This window comes from Chlamydomonas reinhardtii, chromosome 12, assembly GCF_000002595.2.
Source record: "Chlamydomonas reinhardtii strain CC-503 cw92 mt+ chromosome 12, whole genome shotgun sequence".
Taxonomy (NCBI): Eukaryota; Viridiplantae; Chlorophyta; class Chlorophyceae; order Chlamydomonadales; family Chlamydomonadaceae; genus Chlamydomonas; species Chlamydomonas reinhardtii.
The window spans coordinates 7,696,705-7,716,704 of NC_057015.1; the positions used below are offsets into that span (position 1 = coordinate 7,696,705).

General features: G+C 64.0%; 4 protein-coding genes across 4 annotated transcripts in view; 1 reads left to right on the forward strand and 3 right to left on the reverse strand.

Annotated features, from left to right (window-relative positions):
- CHLRE_12g554100v5 (uncharacterized protein) overlaps positions 1-3,246 on the reverse strand; it is an 8,959-nt gene extending 5,713 nt beyond the window's left edge. Inside the window, exons 1-6 of the mRNA XM_001693979.2 lie at positions 3,062-3,246; positions 2,429-2,633; positions 2,047-2,081; positions 1,797-1,841; positions 910-983; positions 418-442 (exon numbers count right to left, since the gene is read on the reverse strand). Coding sequence (XP_001694031.2) covers positions 418-442; positions 910-983; positions 1,797-1,841; positions 2,047-2,081; positions 2,429-2,633; positions 3,062-3,105 — 428 coding nt within the window. The 5' untranslated portion in view covers positions 3,106-3,246. The remainder of the gene's footprint in view (positions 1-417; positions 443-909; positions 984-1,796; positions 1,842-2,046; positions 2,082-2,428; positions 2,634-3,061) is intronic.
- A 1,580-nt stretch (positions 3,247-4,826) lies between these two features.
- CHLRE_12g554050v5 (uncharacterized protein) lies at positions 4,827-12,759 on the forward strand. Its single transcript, XM_043069056.1, has 2 exons — positions 4,827-8,477; positions 8,753-12,759. Exons 1-2 carry the CDS (start codon positions 5,167-5,169, stop codon positions 11,109-11,111), a joined length of 5,670 nt encoding a protein of 1,889 aa, XP_042918937.1. The 5' UTR covers positions 4,827-5,166; the 3' UTR covers positions 11,112-12,759.
- A 1,080-nt stretch (positions 12,760-13,839) lies between these two features.
- On the reverse strand, positions 13,840-16,976 carry CHLRE_12g554051v5 (uncharacterized protein). The gene is made up of 2 exons (XM_001693978.2): positions 16,242-16,976; positions 13,840-16,101 (listed from the first exon to the last, which is right to left on the reverse strand). The coding sequence occupies exons 1-2, from the start codon at positions 16,659-16,661 to the stop codon at positions 15,625-15,627; spliced, it is 897 nt and encodes a 298-aa protein (XP_001694030.2). The 5' UTR covers positions 16,662-16,976; the 3' UTR covers positions 13,840-15,624.
- Positions 16,977-17,904: 928 nt separating this feature from the next.
- The window catches only part of CHLRE_12g553950v5 (uncharacterized protein), a 6,666-nt gene continuing 4,570 nt past the window's right edge, over positions 17,905-20,000 (reverse strand). Inside the window, exons 9-13 of the mRNA XM_043069055.1 lie at positions 19,914-20,000; positions 19,698-19,760; positions 19,312-19,461; positions 18,911-19,051; positions 17,905-18,678 (exon numbers count right to left, since the gene is read on the reverse strand). The exon at positions 19,914-20,000 is cut by the window's right edge and continues 15 nt beyond it. Coding sequence (XP_042918938.1) covers positions 18,550-18,678; positions 18,911-19,051; positions 19,312-19,461; positions 19,698-19,760; positions 19,914-20,000 — 570 coding nt within the window. The 3' untranslated portion in view covers positions 17,905-18,549. The remainder of the gene's footprint in view (positions 18,679-18,910; positions 19,052-19,311; positions 19,462-19,697; positions 19,761-19,913) is intronic.

Below are 20,000 nucleotides of genomic sequence, written 5' to 3' on the forward strand. Positions count from 1 at the left end.
CTCTCTCACACACACACACACACACACACACACACACACACACACACACACACACACACACACACCCTGAGTGAGAGAGAGAGCGCGTGCGTGCGTGTGTGTGTGTATGTATGTGTGTGAGAGAGAGAGAGAGAGAGAGAGAGAGAGACATACATACATACGTGCGCGCGCGCGCGCGCGCACATATATATATATATATATATATATATATATATATATATATATATATATATATATATATATATATATATATATATATATATATATATATATATATATATATGGTGCAGCAGACAGACCGTACGTTCACTACCATCACGTGCCCGCCCGCCCGCACGTAGCGATGGATGCTGCTCGTGCTCGCTGACACGCTGTGTGGTGGTCAAACGCATATATCCCACCCACGCACGTACGCACCGGTTCTTGCGGTCCGCGCGGCAGGCTGTGTCCATGTGTGGCAAGCAAGCAGCGTGTTTGTGTGTGTGGGGGTGGGAGGGGGAGGCGGAGAGGTTGTTTGCAAGATTATGCCCAGTGATGAGGGTTGCGGGATGGATTGTGGGATGGGATGTATGGATGGAGGCAGGGGGGACTATTACTGCTAGAGCATGTGCGTATTAGTAGTAGAATCAATTTCGTACGGTAGTTGAGCGGGCAAGAGGCGGTTTGGGTTTCCCATCCCATGCTTCTCATCCATACATCCATCTCCGAGCGGCGTGTTAGGCAGTTGGCACGAATGTGCGGCGGCGGCGTAAACACACCGCATGCCGCATGTGGCATGCAGCAAGCACGTGCGGGACTGCGCACATGTGCATGCACGCACGCAACAACACAATACGTGCCCCGAGACACCATACGTCAATTCATGTCATGCATGGGCCGACGCCGACGCGCAGGTGAGCAGTTACCCACCGTCTTGGCCCTCCTTGGTAAAATTGTTGTGCTTGAAGCACTCGATGGTGGTCAGCGAGTCCTGCAGCGAGGCCCTGCATGCACACAAGTAACACAGCAGGCAAGTAAGGCGTTACGGTGGGCATAATGGACTCGTAATCCGCATCTATAATGGACTAAAGGTACGGTACAGTATCGGCGACATACCGTACTGGATTTGCACATGCGCCCAGGACATCGCGGTATTGGTATACGGTACGTCAAGATTTGGTTCGCTTGCTGGTCGCAAAAACAAGAAACAAAGGACATGCCGGTGGATTACAGATCCGTGCAGGGACAGATGCAGGGTCCGACGCAAGGTCAGGCGCCGGGGTTGGTTAGGCATTCGTAGGGTCTGCCCATGGGCTCCGCCCGTCAGGCCCCGTCTTCCCAATAACTTGTGCAAGACTGCAATAGTTTGTGTGCGGCTCCGCACGGGTACGACAGAGGGGCAAAACCGTGTCCACACGTGTTTCTATGCGCAAAACTAGCCGCCCCCGCAGGTCAGATGCAGGCCAGAACCCACCCACCCCCGACGCCAGGCCGCCTAGCAGCTAGGTGCGATGTAGTACACGGAAATTAGCAGCGGGCTAGTTGAAGAAAGTTGGCGTGTGTATTACATCGTCAACCCTGCCAAACCCGCCCCCAGTGCCGTTTGACCCTCTCCCAAGTAGACCGGCATCATACCCGTGTGGTGCGGCCCTTCCCCGACATTACTGGGCCACTTTCAGACCCCCTCCCCCAAAATGTAAAAGGACACGAATTTTCCTTGGCAGTACGTCGTTATCTGCCGCCGGTGCCATAGGCAAGCAGTAGCAGCATGCAGTTAATTAGATCGACGCATCTCTTGGCCCGGCTGCCTCACTTACTTTGCCCATACGCTGCCGGTCTTGCCGATGGTCTTCTGGAGGTACCTGCAAGTACGTAATAAGCCATACCACTCAGGGGACCAGGGACACATTTGATCATGCACATTCCCTGTCCCATCGCACAGTGCGTGCGTGCGTGTGGGGGGCTCGCTCAGGGGTGCATGCCGAGCGAGGACGTAGGTAGCTACAGAAGGCTTTTACGGCCAGGCACGCACGGAATCAAGGCAGGCAGGATAGAGCACGCACTTACGGAGCGGCATCGAAGTTTGGGATGCAGTTGCGTGCCTGCATGTATGGCAAAGTGGCACATGCACGCACGGTGGAGGGCATACGTGGCTGCGTGCTGATGGGCCATGCAACGGCGGTGCAGTTTTGAACGCGACTGCTTCCTGCCATCCATCCAATTACGTGCATGCAGGGCGAAGTGTACCCCAAAAGCCCCAACCTGCGCACAGCCACGCACGCATCCCCAGGGCAAGCACGGCCACATACGCGCCGCCCCCACACGACCCGAGCGACCACACGCGTACGACGAACTGCTGGTTCCACCGCCCCCACGTGTGCACACCCGACCGCGCGCCGCATGATGAACTGCTGCACTGGTCTATATATTACGGCGCGCGGTATCTTGCCTCAGTGAAGTTGCCATTGCCGTACTCGTGCGAGTTAGTCACGTACGTGCACGCGTTCATGATCGTCTTCTTGCTCCTGCTGGGGGGCGGGCGGCTGGCGGCGAGGCGGCGCTCTGCGGCGCGGCCAGCAACAGAAGTAGCGGCGGTGCCCATGGAGGAAACGAGAACGCGGCCGGGGCCTTCGGATGCGCCAGCAAAAAGGAAGCTGCGGGGGGGTTCATTGACGAGGGTATGAGTCGCCTGAGTGCAGTTCACGGAGTGCAGCCCTCTGAAGGCGGGGCCAACAACAACCGCAAGGCTGCTGAACCGCAAGGTGTGAGCAATGCCGCAAACATCGTTTTGCATGGATCCCTTGGATTCTCCTCCACCAATCAAGTCGGCCTCAATGTTCGTGTTATCAAGATTTGGATGATTTGCTGGAACCTGAGGCCCCGCCCGCCGCCCGCGCATCGCATGAACTCGTTCGCTCACGGGCCGGACGAGCGTAGCCAGTCATATGCATGCGTGTGGACCATCACCACTGAAACTGCTAATTGAAGCCACTGGCTCGCTGGGTAGGAGCGAGTTCCTAGCGGAAGCGAACTACGCAGCACTGCAATTCCTAGCCAACCTCCAGCCACCAAGTAAACTGACCTGGGGGCTCCGAGCACATCCATGTCAATGAGTCCAGCCGGCATGCCTGGCTGCTTAGTGCGGTAGGGGTGCAGAGCTGACGCACTCCCGAGAAGCAGCGCCACCGCGCTCGCGGCGACAAAGAGGGACCGCATTGTCAAGTTTGCGTTCAGCAGCCTATGAGGACGTCATAACGAGACGCTTCCTACTACTGGCGCCTGCTCGAAATGCAACTATTGTACGGCAAATGCAGAACGGACGATCGACCCACAAAATGTCCCATCCAGTCAGCAGAATGCAAAGCAAGCAAGTCGAATTCCACAAGACTATCTTGACATTATACCTGACGTGCATGTTGAGCACTTACTTCAATGACAACGCATCAACAGCGCGGCGCCGCGCATTGTTCTCTCTGCTGACCGGGCCACGTGACCGGGCCCTTCACGCTAACCTAACCGCTCGCGCGAGTTCGGCCCCCATAACCAATCTCGCTCACAAAAACAGTCGGCCCCTAAAGCTATCCCACACACTAGTGATAACATGCACAGAATCTTCATAATGCGCGACTACCGTATGGTGTCGCCGCCGCACCTTGTCGCGCACACGACCCTAAACGCCCGACATCACGTCGATCCTATCTCGTGTTGGGCGGAAATGCTCCCGTACGTGCCTTGTGCAGATGAAACACTGCAGACTTGTGCGCGTCGTTTGCGCACATGGCGAAGCCTCGCGTCCGAGCTGCCAACCGCCGTAACGTTGTGCGTAACTCTGCATAACTCAAGCAACCTGCTGTATAAGAAGATGGAGACAGGCGGTCGTCGTGTTTATGATAAAATGAAGGCCTCGATCATAACGCCAGCACCAGTGAAGCAGACGCGGCCGCTTGCTGCCGGGCTGCCTCCTCCGCCCGCTTTGCTTGCCGCTGCTTCTCTTCGGCATCTTCTTCGCCCTATCTAAAATAGAAAAAAAATCATCCATTCTTACGCGAAGTCACTGGACCGAAAGGTGCTTGAATCTCAGGTAACGTTCAGCTTCAGTGTGCGTGAGAACAGGTGCCCCCACACGGGGGACACGCGCGGTTCATCAGGGCAGGGGTGGTACGAACCATGTCCGGGAGATTAGGTAGACGCTTGATTGCGGCCTCAGACTGGAGGCGTGGCGTGGGCTCGGCCCACTTTTCCGGACCCTACCGGACCAACATTGGTCTCTTCCAACAGGTCCCTTGTCGGCCTCTGCCTTGTCCTAATGTGTAGCACGATTAGCGGAGTGCTGTCGAAATGCGAACGCGAATGTGCGCGACACGAAGAGAAGTTGTAGTCGATTGCATCCCACACCCGATAACATGACTTACCGGTGGAACTGGGAAGGCGTTAGGATATCCAACGTGTGTGAAGCAGGAGACTGCTTGTTTCCGAGCCCTGTCGCGAACAGGGCTTGCGTTAGCAGTAAGCACTCGCAGCTGACCGGAACACTGGGCGTGCCAGTGGTTCAACGGCGCCACCGCCGTGCCTCTTGATCGTTCCGCCCACATGATGTCACTTTCACATCTGATACAGCCGACTTCAATTCACAGTAATGGCTTCAGCTTGAGCCTTTAACTTGTGTGACTCCGGCCATGTGCAAGTAATGTGGGGTCCAAGCGAGGAGAGGTCGACGGCGAGGTGACGGGACAGGGCCGGGGAACTTGGTGGGCCACAGCACGACGGATCAACACGGCGGACGAGGCTGGCTCGCCTGGGGCAAGTTCTCATCATCACTGTCAGATTGAAAGTATGAATAGGCAAGAGCTACAGGTAACGTAGCAACACTGCGTTGACCGAGCACGCTTACACTTGACGGGCTCGCACGGATGCCTCTCAATCATTGTGCCAACTACTGCTGGTGTTAGCCTATAGTTGCAGTGACTCAAATCATGTAGAATAGGTGAGCAGAGACCAGGGCGCTTGGCAGTTCATTCTCAAACAGCCACAGTCACAGCTTCATCGCCGTTACGTATGCCATGTAAACTAGAGATGTACATGAGACAGCTGTGGCTTCGCTGTGCACGGCTGGACATTGAAATGCTGCCGAGGACGCCTAGGAGGACACCCTGGATACAAGGCTTCTCGGCCTGGGCAGATACATAGATGGATCCCGCAGAGCGAAGCGAGGAGTACCGGCCCGCTCGCGGTGACTCCGGTCCGCGGGCGGGCCACGCAGGAACGGCTGCCATTGGAGGGCTGAACCCTGCCCCGAAGCGCGCGAGCGGCGGAGGCGCAGGCGCAAGCGGGGGCCCATCCATAGCAGCCGGGCCCAGCGCCAATCTGCTTGTTGCATGGCCCGAGGAGCCCGGCGCCGAGCTGCCGGCGCACCTGACCCAGATGCTGCAGCAACGTGAGTCAACGGCGCCAGTCAGCTCGACACAGGGGCCAGGCGCTGGCGGCTCCGGCAACCCGCACTTGAACGAGGTACTCGGCTTCAGTCGCCGGGGCGTCGGCACTGGCCCTGGTTCCGGGACAGGCGGCGCCGATGCCATGCCCACGCCGCGCATCCGTTCTGCTCGTCCCTTGATCGACGTGTCGCGTGTGGGCGCGGCGGCAGCAGCGGCAGAGGCGGCGGCCGGCGGTGTTGGCGGCGCGGGCGGGGGCGCGGTCGACGGCGGCAGAAGCCAGGTGTTGGGCAGACGAGGCGGTGGCGGTGGCGGCGGCAATGGCGGTGGTGGTGGCTTGGGCGCGATGCTGCGGAGCTGTGACGATGACACCATGTCAGACCTGCAGCTGTCGTCGCCTGCGCTCGCTCGGCTGGCGGAGCAGACAGCAGCAGCGCAGTCTTCGCAGGCGCAGGCGCAGGAAAAGCAGCTTGGCGCGTCGACAGGCGCTGTCCAGGCACCGCCGCGTGTAACGGCGAGCACGAGTGCGAAGCCTCTGCGGGGCGGTCATGCTCCAGAGGCTGGCAGCAGCGGCGCAACAACTGTCCTAGGGGGCAAGGCGCCTCTCCCCTTGCCCGACAGCTCTAGGTCGCAGCAACACCAACAACACCAACAACACCAGCAACAGCAACAGCAGCAACAGCATGTTGGGGTGGGCGACGCACAGCTGGCCTCACACTTCGGCAGCCGGTCCAGTCGGCGGCTTCTGCCCGAGGGCGCACTGTCAGGAGCCACCAGCGGCGGCGCCGCCGGCATCGGGGGCGGCAGGCCGCCGCACGGCCCGCAGCCGCCGCCGTCACTGCGCATCAGCTCCGGCGTCCTTGGCGGAAACTCGCCAATGGCGTCGCCGTCGGCCGTCGGCGCTGGCGCCGGTGCTAGTGCTGTCGGCGGCGGCGGTGGTGGTGCTCTGGGCTCAGGGTCGGCTGCGCGTATGGCGTTGCTCGCATCCCCGGGCGCGGCCGCCGCAGCCGGGCGGCGGGCGGCTGGCACTGCTGATGGCGCGGCACCCAGCTCGCCGGGCGCTCTGCCGTTCAGCCGCACGCACAGCTACGCCACCCAGGCGGCCGGCGGCGGCGGCGCCGCCGCCGACCGGGGGCACCACGGCCCGCCGCCGTGGGCGGCGGCTGGGTCCGCGGTCATGCCCTCATCGCCCGCGGGTGGAGGCGGCGGCGCCGGCGGGAGTGCCGGCGGGGGCGCAGGCGGGGCCGCCGGCGGCTCGTTGCTGACACACATGCTTCCAGCTCCAGCCTCACAGGCGGCTGCTTCCGCGCCGCCGACGATAGCCGCCGCCGCGGCAGCTGCCGCCCTTGGCGGCGGCGCCGGGGCCGGCGGCGGCGCCAGGTCATCCGGCGCGGCGCTGTCGCCGCATCCACCCGTGTCACCGCTGCCCGGACTCCCTAGCTTTCTTGGAGCTCCAGTCGTGCTGGACTCGCAGCCTTATGGCGCGTTGCTTGCGTCCCACTCGTTCGGGCACCAACGCAGCCCGGGTCTGAGCCGGTCTGCGTCCGGGACCAACTACCGCACCGCGGCCTGCGGTCCTGGCGGTGGCGGCATGGGCGGCGGCGCCGGCGGCAGCGGCTCCACGAGCGCCTCGGGCGCGCCGGCGGCGCTCGGGTCGCCGTTGTTTGCGAGCCATCACAACCTGGCGGCAGCGCCGCCGGCCGGCGGCGTGGTGGCAGGCAGCCACAGCGGCAGCGGCGCCGTTACTGGCGGCGGCATAGCCGCCGCTGCCGCCGCGGTAGCGGCCGCTGCTGCCGGCAGGTATAGCAGCCCGTCCCCGTCCACCCGCGGCGGCGGCGGTGCGAGCCGGCAGAGCGTCCGCAGCAGCAGCTACAGCCACCACCACGGCAGCAGCAGCCGCGGCGGCGCCGCCGGCTCCTACTTCCGTGTGCGTGAGGCGGTGCCCGAGGCGGTGTTGGAGTCGGTGCGCAGCGCTCGTGGCGTGGGGCCCGGGGGGCTGCGGGCGCCGCAGCCCCTGCATCCGGGCGCGGTGCCGGACGAGGGCCCGCCGGAGCCGTCGCAGCCGCTGCGGCTGTCGCTGACGGCGGCGGCGGCGCTTGCGACGGGCTCCAGCCCCGGCGGTGTGCCGGGCGCCGCCGCCGCGCCGTCGTCAGCCGCGGCGGCGGTGATGCTGTTGTACGGCGGCGGCATGCCCGGCGGCGGCGCCGCCAATGGCGTCGCCCGCGTGCTGGGTCTCAGCAGCTGCACCAGCCCGCGCGCCACGCACAGCGGCGGCCATGCCGGCAGCGGCGCCGCCGGCGCCAATGGCGGCGCCGGCGGGGTCAGCGCCGCCACCAGCAATTGGTTGCGGCGGCACGAGGCCATGCCGCCGCCGGAGCTGCTGCCGGTGCCGCACAGGCCAATGCCGCTGGCGCTCGATCACCTCCAGCCCGCCTCGGTGCTCGCCACCGTCTACGCCGACGATCCTCAATTGCAGCAGGCGCAGGCCCACATGCAGCACAGGCCGTCGGCGCCGGGCGGCGGCGGCGGCGGCGGCCTGGGGCTGCGGCCGGCGTCGCCGCTGGCGGACGTGCCGGCGGCGGCGGCCATGGCGGCGGCGGCCGCCGCCACCGGCTCGCAGGACGGCTTGGAGCCCGACAGCAGCAACGACGGCCGGCTGATGCGGCTGCACAGCCCCACCACCCTCTCCACAGCCACGCTCTCTGCCCGCCCCATGACTCCCACCTCGCCCACCTCGCCCATGTCGCCCGCCTCCCTAGCGCCGCCGCCGGCGGCGGCGGCGGCGCGGCCGTCTCGCGCCACTTTTCGCAGCTCGTCCAAGATGCGGTTGATCTCGTTGGGCCTGGGCGGCGCCTTCAGTCCGGCGGCGGCGGCCGCGGCGGCGGCGGAGCAGGAGGCGCTGTTGGCGCTGCTGGGATCCAGTCGGATGATGAGCAGCGTGCTGACCGTGACGGGCGGAGGCGCGGGGGCGGGTCGCGCAGGAGGCGTGGGAGGAGGGGCAGGTGGTGGCGGCCGGGATGGGTCGGGCGGCGGCCGCGAGGGTGCGGTGCACGGACCGCGGGACCCCAGGTGAGGGCGTGGGCGGAAGGGTGCGTGCGGGTTGCTGTGGGTGATGGCAGGGATGGATGGCAGGGATGGATGGTGCACGGCTGTGTGTTCCTGCAGGGTCATCTTGAACCACCTCCGTGCGCGCACCCTGTGGGGAATGTGCGGCTGGAGGGCCCTTCCCACTTCCCTTTCCCTTCACACGGAGCGCCCCGCTCATGCACGTTCCTCGAACTGCGTTTAGAGCTGGACCGCGTACCTGCCCCGACCTTCCCTCCCCTTCCCGCCTCCTTCCACAGGTACGACCCCTCCGCTCACATCCCGCACATCGACGCCATCCCCGTCATCCCGGAGCACGTGGCCTCCCCGGGCGCCGGCCTCATGGGCGACACACGCATGGGCTCCACAGTCTTCTCCCCGCCCCATCCCAACCCCAATCCCCACGGACACGGCCACGGTGGCGGCGCTGGCGCCCTGGCCAAAGTCGCGTCCCTGCGCCGCGCCGTCGGCGGCAAGCCCGCCGCCGTGCTCGCGCGCTCCGCCTCTGCTCGGCCTGCCGCCGCCGCCGCCGCTGCCGCCGCCGCTGCCGCCGCCGCCGCCAGCAGTGGCGGCGGCGGCCACGGCACGTCGCTGCGGGCTGCGCAGCCTGACCCGCACATGCTCAGCCGCCGCTTCGGCGCCACAACGGTGGTGACGCCGGACGGCCGGACGCTGACGCTGGTGCCGACGCCGGTCATGATGCAGGGCGGCTCGCCGGGCTCCTCCGACTGCTCGCCACAGCCCTCGCCCGGCGGCGGCGGCGGCGGTTATGCCACTGGCGGCGGCGGTTACGTCGGCGCGGGCGGCGGCGGCGGCGGCGGCGGCGCGCACTACAGCGAGGGGCAGCTGCCAGCGGAGTTTCCGCCGCCGGAGGAGGTAATCTCCGCCGTCAACGGCCACGTGATGACGCCGCCGTCACTGGCGGCGGCGGCGGCTGGCGGCGGCGGCGGCGGGCAGGGCAGCCGCCTCAATGCGCGGTCCGCTCGCTCCACGCCGCACCGCATCGTCGGCGGCTGGCCGGAGGAGGGCCCCGGTGGCGGCGGCGGCGGCGGCGGTGACAGCGATGACGATTACGGCGAGGATGGCGACGGCGTGTCAGACCTGCGGCTCAGCAACCGCCGCACCAGCAGCCGTGACGCCGGGCGCACGGGAACACACTCCTTCCGCCTGTCGGCCGCGTCGGCTGCAGCGGTGCCGCCAGGCCTGCCTCGCGGCGCCGCCGCCGCCGCCGCCGCCGCCGACCCCCGCAGCCTCACGCGGCACCTCTCGGCACCGGCTGGCCCGGGCGGCGTGCCGGCCACGAGCACCTCAGGCGCCGACGCGCTCCGCCGCACGCCCAGCCAGCGGCAGGGGCTCATTGCGGCGAGCATCAGCTTCTTCAAACGCGCCTTCACCATGCGTAGCAGTGGCCGCAGCAGCGGTGGCAGCGACAGCGGCGGCGGCGGGGGTGCTGGAGCTGCAGCTGGCGGCGCCGCCGCCGCCACCGGCGCCGGCAGCAACTGGCGGTCCTCGGTTGACGGCGGCGGCGGCGGCGTCACGCCAAGCAACACTGCCCCCAGTATGAGCCTCGACGGCCGCGGCTCTGAAGGCGTTGCCGCCGCTGGCGCCGGCGCCGCCACTTGGGCCTACCAGCGGCCGGCGTCGGAGCCGCAGCACGCGGGGGGTTGGGGCCCGTCGGCCTCGCCGCTACAGCTGCTGCAGCCGCAGTCGCCGCAGCACAGCGAGGCGGCTACGTCCGCCGCCGGCGGCGCCGCGCACCTCGCCGGCACGCCTACCACCAGCCGCCGCCGCATGCTGGCGTCACAGAAAAGCTTCGTCAAGCACAGTGCGGTGCTGGGCTGGGTGCATGGCGGGGCGGGGCACGGCGAGGAGGACGGCGGCGCCGGTGGCGCCGCCGCCGCCGCCCTGGCGCCGGTGGAGGGCGGAACGGACTCGGAGGGCGAGAGCAGCGCCGCCGCCGGCGGCGCCTCCCGCACCAGCCGCCTGCACAGCTTGCAGCAGTCACTCATGGCCATGGGTGGAGGCCAGCTCACGTGCGATGCCGTGGTGGCGTTTGGTGGAGGCGGCGGCGGCGGAGGCGGCGGTGGTGGCGGTGGTGGCGGCGGCGGAGGTGGCGAGCGCGGCCGGCGCAGCCGCAAGCCGCGCGGGTCCTTTCGGCACCTGGGCTCGGGTCGCAACAGCGAGGCGGGCAGTGATACCACCGCGGCAGGCGGCGGCGGAGGTGGTGGTGGCAGCGCTGGCGGTGGGAGCGGCTACAGCTACGGACAGACGCCGGAGGCGCTGGCGGCGGCGGCGGCGGCACCGCCAGCGGTGGTGCTTGTGCACCCGCCGGCGCACGGGACGCTTGGCAGTGCTGGCGGCGGCGGTGGCGGCGGCGGTGGTGGCGGTGGCAGCGGCAGCGGCGGCGGCAGTAGCAGTCAGGTGGCTGTAGCACATGGCGGTGGCGGCGGGCGGACGGTGAGCAGCCACAGTCTGTATGACACATCTAACCCGCAGCTGCCTAACCCGCTGGCGCCTCCTGATGCACTGAGCAGCCCTAGCGCCAGCGCCGGTGCCGGAGCCAGCACGCCCCAGGCGCAGCCGCAGCAGCCGGGCTTGCTGGTGAGGCTGGGGGTCTAGGATGGGGCGGCGGCGGTCGATCGTGCCGCTCGCGTCGGCTGCGCCCGGTGCCGAGGCCATTGCGTCTCCGAAGGAGGAGCCGGAGGAGGCGGTGGCGAGCCGGGCGGGTGGCGACTGGCCGTAAGGGCTGGGCTTAAGGGAAAGAGAGGAGATGGGAACCGTGGCGAGGTGCTGGGGCTGAAGTGGCCCATGTGTGGGCACCCAGGTCGTAGCCGGCTGTGTGAGTGTGGACATGTGACAAGTGGCCTGTGTGATGTTTACAGTGTGACGCGGCTGCGTTTTGTTGAAGGTGTGGGTGGGTACGAATGGCCATGCATGCCAACACGGAATCCAGGGCATTCTGTTGTCAGAGCTTTGTGACGAATCTGTTTACCGCAACTTTCATTGTGACTTGTGTTATAGACTCCATACGGTGGTTTACTGCTGAGGGTAGCTGCTACTGGCGAGGACGCAGACCGCCCGGCGCGGAACGCGCTGTTTTGTTACTGTCCCGTTGATTGAACAATGCCATGGAGTTACGAAAGTCGCGATGCTATCGTTGTCATAAGTAGGCCCTTGCGTGCCATTGTGCCGCCAATGTGCATTGCACCGCAGATGCGTAGCTTGAAAGGCTGCGCAATAAGCAACGGCATGCCGTTACTTGACTCCACTCCATTTGCATAACGCTGACCTACTACGGCACCGAGTTGCTGCACGCATCAGGTTACGGCACATTCATACACAATGTACGGTGTGGGTGGTGAGTGAGTGACGTGTTAGAGAGCACAAGGGAACGTGTATGTGATATGACGCGGCGGGCGTGTGGTGTGGTGTGAAGACCAGCGTGCTTTCTTGTCAGCCGGCTCAGGCCTGAGACAGCAGCAGAGCAGCCGGCACGAAGAACAGTCGCGCGTGCGCTGGTGGGTGTAAGACAGAGTAGGGCTGCACTTACAGCTACGTACTGCTGTTGTCGCAGAGACACCTGTGAAACCTGCGAGGTGGCATGCAGGCCGTGTGGCTGCGCAGTCAGGCGCAGTCCAAGAGCAATCCCACACAAGTGTACATCCTTCAGTGTGCCCTGCGATGGCGCTTGCGCCTCGGTTGCATTCCTCTTGCACGCCGCGGGGTATCAGCGGACCGGCATGGCGAATGTGCCCGGTGCCACCGTATGCGTGCTTGGTGCTAACGGCCAGCACAGCTAACCAAGCTGTAAGCGGTAGCAGTGTAGCACGCGGCACATAACCATAACCCGGGATATCGTACAGCACCCGCCGGAGGGTGCGTGACACGTGTGTTGCCCATGCGTAAGTCCGCTAGCGCTTATCAGCGCTACACGCACGGAGTCCTACAAGTCTAATACAGGTGTATATCTTACATCACCAATTACACTGTTAGCGGAGTGCTGTCGAAATGCGAACGCGAATGTGCGCGACACGAAGAGAAGTTGTAGTCGCTAGCACGCATAGAAGGCCGGTTAGCAGGAGGCGGTCACAGCAGACATGTTACCTCATCCAGACGGTAAACGCCACGGGCAATAGAGGAGCGCCGCCGACCCATCACTGATATAACCAGGTTGCGATGGCTAGGCTGTCGGACGGCTGGCGGGCTGGCGCGGAGCGGAGCTGCGGGGCGCGCGGCATCCGAAACCAACCTGGAAAACACCAGCGCCACCGTCGTCCAGCAGCACATGTGAGGGAGGGAGTGAGTGGAAGCGTAAGAAACTGTTATCTTGTAAGGCTCTGAAGGTGTAGTGCTGATAAACACCTACCGCTACGCAGTACCCCGGCTTGCCCCCTCCCCTCTGTCCCATTGCGCACCATTGCAAGGCCAAGTATGACGGGAACTTAGGCCCTGAGCCGAGCTATCGGCTATGGGCTCATTCCAAACGTCCATTTCAGCGCGCAGTTGTGCGAACGGGGTGGGATGGGGGTGCGGGGGGAGGGATGCCCGGACTGTGCGGGGAGGCGCCGGTGAATGAACACGAGCCAAGGCGAGAGAACGCGGGCGGGGTGGGGCCGGGGGTGGGGTGGGATGGGCGGCCCCGAGGACCACGATAGTATGCAACGTTGCTACCTCAAAGCGCAGCGCTGCTATAGCATCGCGGTGAAGCAAAGGCGTCGCTGCTTTTGCCGATCGGCGCGCTTCGCACTCGCAATGTTTGTCAATTCTTTATTGCCTTGAAGCATCATCATCTAGTCGAACAAGAATTGCAACCCGATGGCGCTGGGATCCTCCAACCCCTTCGCCTCTAGTCTTCCTGCACAGCCGTTGCAATATCGCATGATTATGTAATATTATTGCGCCTGAGCTCTGACGGTGGTCCTGCGTTTGTGCGTTACTCCGGGACTGTTCCCGTCCTCACGCTCCGCTTCAGTTTTTGCAAAGTTATGCATCACTTGGGACAAATTGAAAGGTGTATTATTTGCACAAGAACTCTGGCTACGTTCGGGTTTCCCGACGTAACTGCACATAAAACTGGAATAACCAGGGGGCCCCGCCTGGGGACTCGATGCGACCGCAATGGCTTCCGCCCCTCCCCCTTCGGGGGAAGGGGCAAGCCAACGCTGTGCGACTCGTGCATGGGGCACTCCGCCGTGTGAAGCTCACACGCGTGTCTGGCACCCTGGTGTATATTGGTATTCCCTCGTGTGTAACGGGCATGTAGCGCACCCTACGCGTACAGTGCGTGCGAGGTTGCCAGGGGGCAGGTAAGGGCGCGCGGGCGGGGCCGGGGGTGAGCGCAGCACACGCAGATGGGGGTTTACATTCATGATTTCTTAATAAGATGTGAAGTTGTAGGGGGCATTTATGTGCCCGAGCCCAACGAAACAAGGGTTCCTCCCAGTGCGCCGCCGCTGAGGTCGGGCGGCAGCTGCGCGGCGCCCCAGGTTATGAATGCGGATGTTACAGAGGGGACAGTCCCAGCACCCGAAGACGCCGAGCCATCACATGCTATCAGGGCCCAACTGGACTCCACCAACCCCGACTTTGCTGCAAACACTCCCGCGGCCAATGTCCGTGTGACTCCGCGCACAGTGAGTCCTAGCCAAGCCTCAACCCGCCAGAGCCCCACCGCTGTGCCTCAACGCCACAAGCCTAGGCACAGGAGTGCCGGGAATCGCCCAGGCCGCAGCACACACGCACAGCGCACGCACTAACCAGGGCGCAAGCGTCCAGGCACTAGAACGGTCGCCCACACGTGCGTCCTGCCCACACACAAAGCCACCAACCACCCACAACCTCTCACGGCGAGGGAGGCGGGGAATCAGCGTCATACGGCAAGCGCAATACCATGCCTTCACCAACAGCACAAGATGATGAAATAATGCGCAGACGGCACAGTGTCCCAACCCTTTGGCCTGATACCCAAAGTCACAAACGTCTGGAGACGACCCCAGAAGTCAGCGACGACGGCAAGTCCAATGCTCAGCACCCAGGCCGACGGCAGCTTCGCTCGCGCCGCCAGCCCGGCCATAACCATACGCTGCCGACCAAAGTCCAGGGCAGACATAGCAGCGAGACACACCACATCCCACACAGTTGGCGCGAGCCCCGCAGGCGGGCGCACTAACCACAACTCCTCACGAGAGAAGGCACTTAGAGCATCCTCTGGCATGAAACCCATAGCCATCCCCATGTTTTCCCGCAGGGACAGCGCAACCAGTCCCAAAACCAGTGACGCCGGTCCCCATCCTGCATGTCAACCCCACACGCCCAACACGGGTCAACAGCAACGCCGCGCGCACGCTCGCTAGCATGCCGTGGAAACGCCCAGCAAGCGTTGGCGGCCACACGCCACAGTGCTTCCTTATGATGATTCTCCCATTTCAGCGACCACAAGTGGGCCACGGTGCACACGAAGGCCCCCGCCGCCAGGGCAGCCTCCTCCCCCGACACACCCGCGTCGCACACACATTGCAAATGCTTAGCCTTCAGGGCGGCTACTGTGGAGCCATTTGTAGCACGGTCCCCGCCTTCACCGTGTAGGCAGTGAGCAGGATGGGCGGCCCCCCGCAACCAGCCAAGCCCCCGCACCACCTGTTGCACCGACCCCGCCGTAGCACTCACGATGTCGGGCCGCCGGGAGCGGCAGCGCGGCGGCACGCCCCCGAGCCAGCTGGGCGGCACGCGCGGCGGCAGCCCAGCAGCCAGCGGGGAGAAGGGCCACCGCCGCCGCAAACCGGTCGGCCGCCTCTCGAGGCGACGCCGGCCCCGGCGGCAGGTTATGGAATTGTCTGTGAAGCTGGAATCCTGCATTGCTAGCTGCGGTGCTGGCACTAAGATTGACTGGACGTCACACTTCACGCGCTACACTAAAATGGCACCAACGGCACCAACAGGAGGTACATCACAGCATCGGGTCCTTGCTTATCTCAAAATGATTCTTCTTTGCCCTCATCCACTACGCGCCATGCCCACGGTGCAAGCAAAGACCCATCTGTTGTGCAACACATGACATGCAACAAATGACATGCAACTTTTGCACATCTGCATGCTGCGGGATACGTCATGCTGCCCTTTTCCGTCAGGTGTTTCAAAACATGCAGGCCGGCCCCATAGGCCCCACCATATGCAGCCCCATAGGCCCCATCATAGGCGACATCACAGGCGACATCATGCGCGGCATCATATGCGGCATCACAGGCGGCCCTGCCATGGGCGCTGGCCTGGCCTGCTGGCCGTTTCCGCCCTGGCGGCCCTGGCGGCCCTGGAGGCCCTGGTGGCCCTGGTGGCCCTGGTGGCCCTGGTGGCCCTGGTGGCCCTGAAGTTCCTGAAGTGTCCGCACCACAGAAGCCATGTTAGGCCGGTGGCGGGGGTCTGGATGCAAGCAAGCCTGCTCTAACACCTTGAGGCGGCTTGAGAGGCCGCAGTTCCAGCGGACCAGCTGCAGCACCGCCCCGAAGCTGAAAACGTCGGATTCGGCGGTGTACTCAGGCCGGCCATCACGGAAGCGCGGGTCACCACGGGCCGGTGCAACGTGCCGGTGGGCAGACAAGCCCCAGTCTCCGACCTGTGGAGCAGAGGCAAGTGCGACTAAGCACGACCCCAAAAGCATAAAATGGTAGCCCATGGGCCATGGCGACAAGCTCCGCTGTCTTGGCACAAAGGCCACACACAGATCCCGCCATCCCTATCTACCTATCTACTCACCTTTGGACTGAAATTTTTGTCTAGCAGTATGTTTCCCGGCTTCAGGTCGCCGTGCAAGTAGCCGCGCGCATGGGCACACGCCAACGCACTCGCTGCGCCTTTCAGGATTTCCAATCCCATGCTCGGCGTCAGGCGCCGGTCGCGGATAGCCGAGCCCAGGCTTCCCTCAACACAGAACTCATACACCAGCGCGTGCTCCCCGGCGCTGTAGTGGCCATGCCCGTGAAGGGACACGATGTTTCTGTGATGCAGCGTGCCAAGCGCTGTAACCTCGCGCTGGTAGCTGCGCTCATCGCTAGTTAGCTTAACTGCGTAGTCCCTTAAGCCATCGCTGCACTTGTAAACTGTGCCGAACGCACCTCTACCTATCACTTCAGCGTTATGCAGCAAACCGTGAAGCTCCGCCTGGCTATACCGCATTCGTCCAGAGCGAAAATTAGTAGCGAAGCAGGGTAGCGAAGAACCCTACTTGATGTCGGATGCGACACTAGCGAATGACAGTTGATCCCTGTTGCGGGGATTTACGTTTCACTAGTGTAACTCCTGCAGCTTGGGAGGGGGGGATGGGCCAACTATGGGGAATTTCGCCGGCCTGTCTTGCGATAATATTCACCGCTGAACCCCAAAACCTTCCGCCTATGCAAGCTTGCGCATGTCGATTCACCCATCCATTGACCAGCGCAGCTTCCAGGTGGGGAGGGGACAAATACCAAACTGAACCTAACCAAGCTAAACTAGCGGAGCACAGGCAGAGGTGTTAGCTGCAAGCGACTATACTTGGGGGAGGGAGAGGGTGCAGCATTGCGGCCGGGGGGAGCGGGGTGGGGTGGGTGAGGAGGGGGGAAAGGGGGGTGGTGGCGTGTGGTGCGCAACACTCGGTTAGTGCGCCAGCCTGCGGGGCTCGCGCCAACTGTGTGGGATGTGGTGTGTCTCGCTGCTATGTCTGCCCTGGACTTTGGTCGGCAGCGTATGGTTATGGCCGGGCTGGCGGCGCGAGCGAAGCTGCCGTCGACCCGGGTGCTGAGCATTGGACTTGCCGTCGTCGCTGACTTCTGGGGTCGTCTCCAGACGTTTGTGACTTTGGGCATCAGGCCAAAGGGTTGGGACACTGTGCCGTCTGCGCATTCTTTCATCTCTCGGGCTGTTGGTGAAGACATGGTATTGCGCTTGCCGTATGACGCTGATTCCCCGCCTCCCTCGCCGTGAGAGGTTGTGAGTGGTTGGTGGCTTTGTGTGTGGGCAGGACGCACGTGTGGGCGACCGTTCTAGTGCCTGGACGCTTGCGCCCTGGTTAGTGCGTGCGCTGTGCGTGTGTGCTGCGGCCTGGGCGATTCCCGGCACTCCTGTGCCTAGGCTTGTGGCGTTAAGGCACAGCGGTGGGGCTCTGGCGGGTTTAGGCTTGGCTAGGACTCACTGTGCGCGGAGTCACACGGACTTTGGCCGCGGGAGTGTTTGCAGCAGAGTCGGGGTTGGTGGAGTCCAGTTGGGCCCTGATAGCATGCGATGGCTCGGCGTCTTCGGTTGCTGGGAATGTCCCCTCTGTAACATCCGCATTCTTATGCCTGGCCAGAACCCACCTATTTGACCTCAGGCACGGACTGACCTGCCAGCGAACCAGCGAGTCAACACTACATATCCGGAGGGACTGGGAGCTTGGGGGACTTATGGGGGGGGCAAGTCCGCAAGTTTGGCGTCGGGGAAGCCCCCTTTCCGCCCCCTGGACCCCCCGCACGTTGCCCCGCACGGGAAGGGCCGTACGGCATCTGTGACACTCTCGGACTGTGAATCTGACACGCTTGGGCGTGTCCCCCGTGTGCCCTCCCCCTCCCCCCAACCTGGTATTAGCGTTAACGATTGTGATGCCAAATCAAAGTAGTAGCTAGTGAGACACAGCGATGGGCAATGCTGGACCAATGACTTCGATCCTGCCGCCTATCATGACATTGTTCCATAACATTATGCTTGCGGGGCACTTAAGTAGGGGCACTTTTGCCCTACCACAAAGAGCGTGAGGAATGCGCGTCAGCAAAGTACCAGCCTGCCAGCAAGCCAGACGCCGCGGTACAGTAGCTCTGGCGTTCTACCAGCCCCGCGCTCATGCCTTGCCTTCACAACTTGATTGTTGAGTGTTGGTGCCTGGGAACACGCCGCACACACTACGGGGACTACGCCAACCTGCCCGTCACCCTGTCCCATCGCGCCCTACCGGGCCGCATCACCCCGCCTCACTCCACCTCGCGCCCCACCTCGCCCCGGCTCGCCCCCTCGCACCCCGCCTTTCTTGGTCAGCAGCAAATACTAGTGCACACTAGTAGTGGTTTATCATGGAGAAGTTGCTGGTGTGGTTGGCCATGAGCCGCATGAGCTGCGCGCTCTCGTGGCTCTCCGGCCGCACCCAGTTGACGGTCCCGGCGGATGCGCCCGGCTCCTCGCCCACCTGCGCGAGCATTGCGACGTGTGGGCGTGTCGGACACGGTGCGGCGGAGGCGCAGGAGAACTTCAAGGAATGGTGTGGCGTCGGGTGGGCGACATATGGTGATGGGGTGGGGGGCGGGTGGGCCGGTGCGCGGCTGGTTACGCACGTGCCACGCTGTGGCTTCACGCCGTCGCCGCGCTTCGGCCATACTTACCCTGATACGGTGCCGCGCACGTGTGCACGTGAAACTCACCACAACTCCCATCACTTTGAACTTGCTGCCGGGCTGACCCAAGCCGCCGCCGCCGCCCCCCGCCGGCCGCTTGCTCCGCTTGGCGTTGCGCCCGGGGCCCAGTGTCGTGATGCGCAGCATGCACGCCTCATGTTGACTCACCTGCGAAACCACCCAGGTGGGAATACGGCAGTCCGTGGTTGGGAGTTTGCAAGTGGTTGTTTGTGCGCGGCATGTGTGTAGTTCAAACGTGTGTACGCGGCACGGGCATGGGCGGTCGTCTGGCACATTGCTCTTGCCCACGTGCTTTCATCCATACACACACACACACAAACAAACACATTAACACACAAGCATTAAGCAGTGTTGGCGCTTTCCTCGTGTGCTCTCTTTGAACACACACGCACGCACGCACAACGCACCCGCAGGTCTGCAATGCTGGTGACCGACACGGGCCGCGGGTCGTGTGCATCCACCTCCAGCCCCGCCGCCGCCGCCGCCTCGCACACACACCCCGACTCGCAGCTAACACGCGCGGCGCCCATGCCGCTGTAGCTCTGTAGGTAGGCGACCTGCGTGAGGACGGAGAGGAGGAGGAGGTGTAGGGACATCCTTAACAGGGACGTACGGCTGTACGGTGAAGGCTGTGCGGTAAAGGCTGTACGACCGTATGGAGCAAGCCCACAGCGCAAAGGTTCATCTGCGTGCCCGCTATCCGCTATAGACTACTAGGCCGGACACGCCGCAGCCGCCAACTACTCTCACACCCGCTCCCGCCACCCGCCACCGCCCGCCACCGCCCGCCCACCTGCACCACGATGGGGTCACGTGCGCCGCGTGCGGCCCTCTCGCCCGGTAGCCGCGTGTTGAGCTGGGGGGGCATGAGGGAGAGGGAGCGGGCTCGGAGTGGTCAAGTTCACCTCACACGCATACGCACACGCACACGCACAGGCAACCCCACACCCTCCTCCCCCAACCCCTCCCTCAATCTCAGCTGCAGCCTCCTCCCTCACGCCTCACTCACCCTCAGCCTCAGCTCCCTGCCTGCCTCCAGCGCCACCCAGCCCCACTTGCCGCGGCCCTCATCCGTGTAGTTCCAGCCCGGAGCCGG